This window comes from Ostrea edulis, chromosome 1 (assembly GCF_947568905.1).
Source record: "Ostrea edulis chromosome 1, xbOstEdul1.1, whole genome shotgun sequence".
NCBI classification, from domain to species: Eukaryota; Metazoa; Mollusca; class Bivalvia; order Ostreida; family Ostreidae; genus Ostrea; species Ostrea edulis.
In genome coordinates, this window is record NC_079164.1 from 69993986 (window position 1) to 70003375 (window position 9390).

The window sequence follows — 9390 nt, forward strand, 5'->3', positions numbered from 1 at the left end:
TTAAACATGTGACCTCAAAATCAATAGGGGTCATCTTCTCCTGAAGACGTACCAGTGTACCAAGTTTGATGTCTGTCAAGCAAAGAGTTCTCAAGATATTGAGCGGACAGTATATTCTAATGTCCTGTTTGACATTTGACCATGTGACCTCAAAATTAATAGGGATCATCTTCTCCTGAAGATGTACTGCTGTACCAAGTTTGATGTCTGTCAAGCAAAGGGTTCTCTAGAAATTGAATGGTCAGTATATTCCTATGCTCAGTTTGACCCTTGACCATATGACCTCAAAATCAATAGGAGTCATCTACTCCTTAGGATGTACCAGAGTGCTAAATTTGATGTTTTTCAAGCAAAGGGTTCTCAAGATATTGAGCGGGCATTATATTCCTATGTCCAGAGTAGATTGACCTTTTGACCTGAAAAACAATAGGGGTCCTCTTCTACTCATAACCAACCCACATATGAAATATCATTATCATCAAGTGAAAGGTTCTCAAGATATTGAGCGGACAACATGTGGTCTACAGACCGACCGACCGACAGTTGCAAAACAATATGCCCCCTCTTTTTCAAAGGGTGGCATAAAAAAGTATGCTAGTGTGGACTTTAAAGAATTACAGCCCCTCAAAGTTGTCCCTTTGCTGAAACTAAATTTTTCATGAAAATCACGAATTTTCACAAGAATCACGCTGTAAAACAAGTATTAAGGACAGAATAATCTTGACTTTCTTTATTTTATGAAAATTAAGCATAATTGATTATTTCAATAAGTTTTACATAAAATATACATGTATCACCAATTCTACAAAAAATCAAAGATTGATTAACATAATTGGATAAAATATCACACAAATTTGAAGACCCTTTTCACCAAAAAATTCAACCAAGGGAGATTATCTGTATCAAACTTTTTCTGAATTACTAATGTAAATTTGAATCATATTTTTGCTTAATTTAGATGAAAAAAAATGTGTAGGGTAGTGTACATTGGAACAAAGATTTGAACTATTTTGTGTCCCCACCCCCTTCTTACACTGGCATACATTCTAAACAATAACAATATATGATTTGTTATAAAATGTGTATTCTTCAGTTCATATTTACAAATTCTATAATATGTATTTCATTATATGATAAATAGTCAGAAAACATCAATAATATATGCACATATACAATACTAATTCATTTATAACTAAAGAATGTGTAAAACATTATGCTCCCTCATCAGCATTTTCAAATTTCCATGCACTGTGACCTTGATCTTTGACCTTCTGACCCCCAAATTGATATGCATCTTCCCTTCTTTGTACATATCCATATGTCCAAATTTGGTTTGAATAGAATACAAAGTACTTGAGTTGTTATCCAGAAACCAGTTTTAACAGTCAACTTACATGTGGCCATGAGGAAGAAATCTGCACTTCTTGGTATGTTTCCTCATATGATAACAGCATGACTCATCCCTCTCACTGTGGTTACCAAATGGATGTAGCTAAAAAGCAAACATTGGAACTCAGTTTCTATCAATACTGTAAATTCTTAACAATAGAACAAAATATACTATTAGGTTTACCACCAGACTGCTAATACACCAACGTCAACTAACTCCAATCTTTGCCTAGCCAGGGATTATTTTTTAATGCCTTGCTCAACAAATTGTTACTCTAAAAGAATTTTTTATGCAAAATGATATATATGAATTTGATTGTGCATAAATGACTGTTTATGAAATATATGCTGAAATTCTAATCAGGATTTATCTTAAATGTGCATTTTCAATACCCTATAAACAAATTTTAACATTATCAAAACTTTTTGACAATTACACTTTGAAGGAATAATTAAATTAGAATTTTGATAAAATAATTTAATTTTCCAAAACTGCACAGAAACAACTTATCGATCTAGTAGCCCAATAGATACATATCTATACATGTATATATAGTCAACAAAATTATCTTTTGTTTTAACTAATTTGTGCACGAACGGTGCATCATAATTCTCTGAATGGGAGAAACCCCCTTTTCCCTTTGAATTCTTTTAATGAATAAAATTCGCTGTATACGTTGGTGATTTTTAAAAACAATGATATAGATTACACTTCTTAATCAAAATGATGCTTCAATAATTGTGTTGCTACAACTTATTACACGTACAACCTATTTATAAATGATTTATGCATTATCTATTGTAAACTTTCACTTTGTTTTTGAGTATTTCCTGTTTTAAAGTTTTTACTTCAAACACTCCTTTGCAATTCGAGCAGCCTTCGCCATCGTTCGATGTAGACCATCATGTAAGTTTTTAAACATTTCTGAATTAGTTTTGAACATTATAAATTCTTTTATAATTTTTATTTTTTCCTTGGAACTTTTGATTTGATATATTTTTTTCATTTTACAAATATGTGAACCATGTGAGTAATTTTCTTTCCTATTTTTTTGTAGCCATTTACCACTTTATACATACACCATACAGTACATGTTAGCACACATGTATTTATGTTGTCATTGGTTTGCACCAAACAGCATTGGTAAAGGGATGATGGTATGATGGCTGAATTCGTAACAGAGAAGCGGACACGGACATTAACAGAAAAAGGACAACAGATGTTTAATGAACGCCATGAAATATTTAAAGACCTAGCTGAACAATCCTGGAATGAAGTAGAAGATGTTCTAGTGACTATATGAACGTGTGAGAAAGATCTGGGGGGGAAATGAGGGAAGTAGACTCTTTATTGAACACAAAATTCAACGAATTCTGTAAACATTCTAGCGAATATGAGAATTATCTCTATAGTATCAACACTGAGGAGTCTACTCAACTACTATCAGATTACAAAGTGTATATGAACAAGTGTATTAGTATTGTGAAAAGAGCTTCAAATAACTTAAAAACTTTTAAATTGGAACTGATAGAAACGATGTCATTTGTTTCATCTAATGGCTCTTTAGCAAGTATAAAGAGAGCAAAAGCGGAAGCTGGCAAAGCGAAACTACAATTCATTAAACAGGTAGGGCAGTTGATGAGACAAAAAGCTGATATTGAAGCTGAGCTGAACGTTACTCACCAGCAGAAAGAGATAGCAGCCCTTGAAGCGGAGACAAATCATGTGATGATCTTCCCTCCGAAATTGCAGATAAGGAGGAAATGACTAAGAAATTTGTAATGGATGACCATGTGACAGACTCAAAGGCAAACATTGATCATATCCCTCAAGTGAATCCCCTCCTGTAGAACTTCCTAATATTCTGCCAATTCACATTAGTGAGCCAGTACCTCAGTATCAAAACACAGGTTTGACTAATTTCCATGGCATACCTACAGTGAACATTCCGCAAAACCCTTCTTCAGTATATATCCCGACAGCGAGGAGATACAAGTTTACACCTACTAATATTCCACCAGTGAATCCCTGTGTTGCTTCTATGATAGAATTTTCAAAATTCATGCTGAGAAAAGACCTTCTCCTCACAAGATTTTCAAAGTTTGATGACAAAGCAGAAACCTTTGCAGCGTGGTCTGCTTCATTTCGTAGTATAAGAAATGAACTGTCGCTTACACCTTTTGAAGAAATGGATTTAATTGTGAAATGGTTAAGACCGGAATCCTCAAAATTTGCACAGACTCTGCGTTCAGCCACCCCTTATGATCCACGCCTTGGTCTTAGAAGAATATTGGATCGTCTTCATGATAGATATGATAGACCAGAGATGATAGAGCAGGCCTTAAAGAGGAAACTCAACTCTTTCCCTGTCCTTACAAACAAGGATAACACGAAATTATATGATTTTGTGGACGTTCTTATCGAAGTGGAATCTGCAATGGCAAATCCTGAATTAACACTACTCCTGGGTTATTTAATTCATCAACTGGTGTTCTCCCAATTGTGACAAAACTGCCACCCAGCCCTTTGGTCAACATCTTCCGTTAGGCTGGGTCATTATTGGTGAAGTTTGTATTGGCAAAACTCATACTCCAAAGGAAGTGAATGTGTGTAAAACAAACAAACTCAACGATGGCCGCCATACAACATTTCCTTTGTGTCCATACAACATCAACGTCAAAGAAATTCATAATGATGTGTTTGTTAGGACTCCAAATGACAATAAAGTTGGTTATTCAGTTGAAGACAGGAAATTCCTTGCACTCATGGATGCAGAGTTCTGGTCTGAACCCTTACCTTTCAAAGACTGTAAACCTCCGATGCCAAACAATGTTCTACCGGTAAAGAAACGTGCTCAGGTTCTCGAATCCAGTTTTCGCAAGGATCCTAGAAAAAAGGAACATTTTTTCGCTTTCATGTCAAAAGTGGTAGGAAGTGGGGCAGTTGAAGTAACTCCCACTCAGATAGACTGTGAATGTTGGTACCTTTCACTTTTTGGGGTGTACCATCCCAAAAAGCCGAACCAAATAAGGGGTGTTTTTTTTAATCTTCTGCAGAATTTAACAACATTTTCTTGAACAGTGTGTTAATGTCTGGACCAGATTTAACAAACAATCTCATTGGAATTCTTATGCGTTTCCCAAAGGATACAATAGCTATCTGTGGGGACATTGAGCAAATGCTTTATGCATTTCATGTACATGAAAAACATCGCGACTATCTTATGTTCCTTTGGTATGAAGATAATGACTTTACAAAACCTCTGATTGAATATCACATGAAAAGCCATGTATTTGGAAATAGTCCGTCCCCAGCTGTAGCTACATATGGCCACCGCAAGGCCTCGTCAGTCGGCGACTCGTGCGTTCAAGAGTTTGTCAACAACAATTTCTGTTGATGATGGACTTATCTCACTTCCAAGTGCATCTGAAGCTGTGAATCTCATGAAGAAAATACTAGCAACACTTAGAGAAAATGGACATATTCGTATACATAAAATTGCTTCAAACAGTGTTGATGTTATGGAGGCTTTTCCAATGAATGACTTGATAAAGAATTTGAAAAACTTTAACGTTTGTGAAACCTTACCTGTTCAGCACAACTTGGGGATGGTTTGGGATTTGAACAAATATATGTTTGTGATTCAAATTGCGGACAATGAAAAGCCACTAACTAAACGAGTACTTCTATCAACAGTGGACAGTTTATTTGATCCCTTGGGATTCATTTCTCCTGTGACAATCAGTGGGAAAATACTCCAGCGTGAACTTGTACCATCTGGAAGTGATTGGGATGAACCACTACCTAACGACAACATCAACAAATGGAGATCTTGGCTAGATGCTTTACAATCTATGAACGGTTACCATGTTCCACGTATGATCGTACCTACTTCAGTTTCTACTGCACATCATGTTGATGTTCATGTATTTTCTGATGCCTCTGTGCTGGCAATAGCTGCTGTAGCATACCTTAGAGTGATCTGTGAATCTGGAGATTCGTCTATAGGATTCCTCATGGGCAAGTCCAAGCTTGCATCCCTCAAAGGTCATACTATTTCCAGATTCGAATTATGTGGAACAGTGTTAGCCACTGAAGTAGGAGAAGCTATATCATCTTACCTGAGTATATCTTTGGACCGTTTTCATTACTACACGGATAGCAAAGTAGTTCTAGGATATATCTCGGATACTACCCGGAGATTCTTCATGTATGTCAGCAACAGGGTGGAAAAGATCCACAGAATCTCATCTCCGTCACAGTGGTCCTATGTCTCTACAGACCGCAATCCAGCAGATGCTGCAACTAGGCACTCTAACGCATTAGACTCATCGGTGAATCGCTGGATATCTGGTCCTGAATGGCTGAAACATGTATCTGATGAGACTATGGCAGAGATATTTCCTCTTATTTCTCCAGAATGTGACAGTGAAATTCGTCAGGAAGTAGTTTCTATGGGGAAAAAAAACTTTCTATCAATTCAATGGAGTCTCGTTTTGTGAGATTTGACAAATGGGAAACACTTGTGAAGGCCATTTTAGTTCTGCAACTCTTCATATTAAATCGGCTAAAGAAGAATGGACAGAAAACATATGTAGATCTATTCAAAGACACCGAAATGTTTGTCATCAGCCAAGTTCAGCAGGAAACCTACCGTAAAGAGATCGAAAATCTTAAATGCGGAAAACCCATTCCGATAGACAGCAAAATACTAAGACTGGATCCTTTTCTTGATACAAGTGGAATACTATGTGTTGGAGGAAGGTTGAAGTATAGCTCGAAAATGTTACTTGGTGAGAAAAATCCAGTTCTTGTTCCCGGCAAACACCACATTGCAAAACTTATCGTACTTCATTTTCATGAATTAGTACGCCTTCAAGGACGCCACCTGACAGATGGTGTTATCAGAGCTGCAGGTTATTGGATTACCAGCTGTAAGCGACTTGTATATTCCTTAATTTCTTCCTGTGTGAAATGTCGTAGGTTACGTGGAGCCTTTGTGTCCCAAAACATGACAGATTTACCGGAAGAAAGACTGACATCTTGTCCGCCTTTCACATATGTGGGAGTCGACTGTTTTGGACCGTGGGATATCGTGACAAGACGAACTCGTGGTGGCTCTGCAAATTCCAAAAGGTGGGCTGTTTTGTTTGGGTCTTTATCCTGTCGTGGAGTCCACATAGAGGTTATTGAAGAAATGAGTACCTCACCCTTTATTAATGCCTTACGTCGTTTCATCTCAATCAGGGGACATGTGAAATAATTCTTTTTAGACAGGGGGACTAACTTTGTTGGTGGAACAAATGAACTTGGGATCAACTCCATTTATGTTGAAGATTCATCTTTGAAAGCATTCCTTCAAAAACAAGAAACTGTGTGGAGGTTCAACACATCCCTCTCATCGCACATGGGAGGTACTTGGGAACGCCTCATAGGTGTTACCCGTCGAATATTGGACTCTATTTTGTTTGAGGTCAAACATACCAAACTCACGCATGAAGTATTGTGCACATTTATGGCTGAAGCCACAGCCATCATAAATGCACGTCCATTGGTCCCCGTCTCCACATACCCTGATTCGCCATGTATATTATCGCCAAGCGCTCTACTGACTCAAAAAGTTAACCATTCAGTTGAAGATTTCGGGAATCTTAGTTTACATGATGTGTACACCTCTCAATGGAAATATGTGCAAACCTTGGCCGAGCGCTTTTGGTCTCGATGGAGGCGTGAATACCTTCAATCACTACAAGTACGACGCAAATGGAAACCCATGCAAGAAAATATTCGTGTTGGGGATTTAGTTTTGTTCAACGACTGTGACTGTCATCGTAATTATTGGCCAACAGGACTTGTCGAACGGGTATTCCCAGGAAAAGGTGGCCTGGTTCGTAAACTTGACGTTAAAATCATCAAAGATAGTAAGCCACGCATATATGTGCGCCCAATTACTGAAATTGTGCTTCTTTGTCATTCCCAGTGATTCTGGAACTGTGAATAATTCTGCAGAAGTGTGAATCCTTTATGGACCTTTAAAATCGAAACATTGTAACATTTTTATTATGTTTGAGGTTGTTTTTTTCTATGCCAGTTAAGTGATATTTTCATACCAGATGGAGAGTGTTTCTACAACTTATTACAAGTACAACCTATCTATAAATGATGTATGAATTATCTATTGTAAATTTTCACTTTCTTTTTGAGTACTTCCTGTTTTAAAGTTTCTACTTCAAACACTCCTTTGCAATTCGAGCAGCATATTCTATCCTTCGCCATCGTTCGATGTAGACCATCATGTAAGTTTTTAAACATTTCTGAATTAGTTTTGAACATAATAAATTCTTTTATAACTATTATTTTTTCCTAGGAACTTTCGAATTGATATAATTTTTCATTTTGCCAATATGTGAACCATGTGAGTAATTTTCTTTCCTATTTTTTGTAGCCATTTACCACTTCATACATACACAATAAAGTACATGTTAGTACACATGTATTTATGTTGTCATTGGTTTGCTAGCTGTTTGCACCAAACAGCATAATAATGATACATTGAAGGTTAGGAGCGAAATTCGCTCATGACCGACTAGGCGGGATCGGGAAGATCACAGATCAATTTAAGTACAGATCTACTTAGTCTGTAGATTTTATTTTCATTAAAAAATGTCTTGTATATTGAAAAACTAACGAATTCATTCAGTACTATATCAGCATCCTCTGATTCGGGTACTACATCGCTAATATTCTTCCATTCTCCCCTCTCGTCTGTACAGTAGTGTACTGTATCACCAGGTGTGTGGTTGTGCCTGCTTATCTGTGATTTTCTTTGTCTGCAACTCACTTGTGAGAATATCTGATGCAGTCTGATCTATAACTGCCCTTTTTACTTCTAACGAATCGCCTTTGTATGTTTCTGGACTGCTTTAGAATAGACTAAATGCGACATCTTACAGTGCGCGTATCTTCGAACTCTCGTTTGTTTACAATCGTAACGTCATCATGAATGTCGTAAAATGAGAAGAAAAGTGAAAATTTGCCATGTTTTAGTTAATTTTGTAAGTTTATTAACATTACTAACAACAAAAACACATATTAATGTTCTACTGTGTGCATATAAAATAAAACACACGCATTCCCATATTTACGACTTTAAAAAGTATTGCGACCCACTCGCGGTAAAATTACCACAAGACTAAACAGTGCATTATGACGTCATATTAGCTGCGATGTTTTTCACTCTTTTAAACCAAGCAACTATTAACAACAAAACATACGAAGGTATGAGAAAGCTTGTCTGGAATTTAATAACGTTTTTCGTACTTTGAAAACAATTTATTGTATATGTGGGATTGTCAGAGAAGTATACGGCAGTAAAGGCGATATTTTTCCAGAGCACTATATATGGGTAATTCTCATCATTTTTCAGCCGATGAAGAGCAAATCATGCGACACAAGTATATAATAACTGGAGCAAGCTTCGCTTGCTATAAAGTGTAAACTCAAGTTTCTTCAAACCATTGTCCCTGATTAATATGTTGTATGGTGTGACCGTTGAGACGAGCGAAGCCCATTAACATCATGCAACACGACTTTTAGACATTTTATCCGCCTCCTCATGTAACGCGGTGGATGTAAACAGTTACATTGTGACGTCATATTTGCTGCAATTTTTTTTCCTTCTCCCGTGGGGATCCGGGTTAGAATAGGTCCTCAGTACCCCCTTGCTTGTCGTAAGAGGCGACTGGTTGGGGCGGTCCTTCGGATGAGACCGCAAAAACTTAGGTCCCGTGTCGCAGCAGGTGTGGCACGATAAAGAACTCTCCCTGCTCAATGGCCATAAACGCCGAGCATAGCCCGAAATTTTGCAGCCCTTCACCGGCTGTGGTGACGTCTCCATATGAGTGAAATATTCTCGAGCGGGACGTAAAACAATATTCAATCAATCAAACCAAGTAAAAAAAAAAACGTTTGAAGTTATGAAAAAGCTTTTCTAGAATTTA

General features: G+C 37.1%; 2 protein-coding genes across 2 annotated transcripts; both read left to right on the top strand.

The window, feature by feature from the left end:
• Positions 1-4716: 4716 nt before the first annotated feature.
• LOC125677163 (uncharacterized) lies at positions 4717-5892 on the top strand. The gene has a single exon (XM_048915177.2). It carries the CDS (start codon positions 4717-4719, stop codon positions 5890-5892), a length of 1176 nt encoding a protein of 391 aa, XP_048771134.2.
• A 116-nt stretch (positions 5893-6008) lies between these two features.
• LOC125677076 (uncharacterized) lies at positions 6009-6653 on the top strand. Its single transcript, XM_048915076.2, has one exon. It carries the CDS (start codon positions 6009-6011, stop codon positions 6651-6653), a length of 645 nt encoding a protein of 214 aa, XP_048771033.2.
• The last annotated feature ends 2737 nt before the right edge of the window (positions 6654-9390 follow it).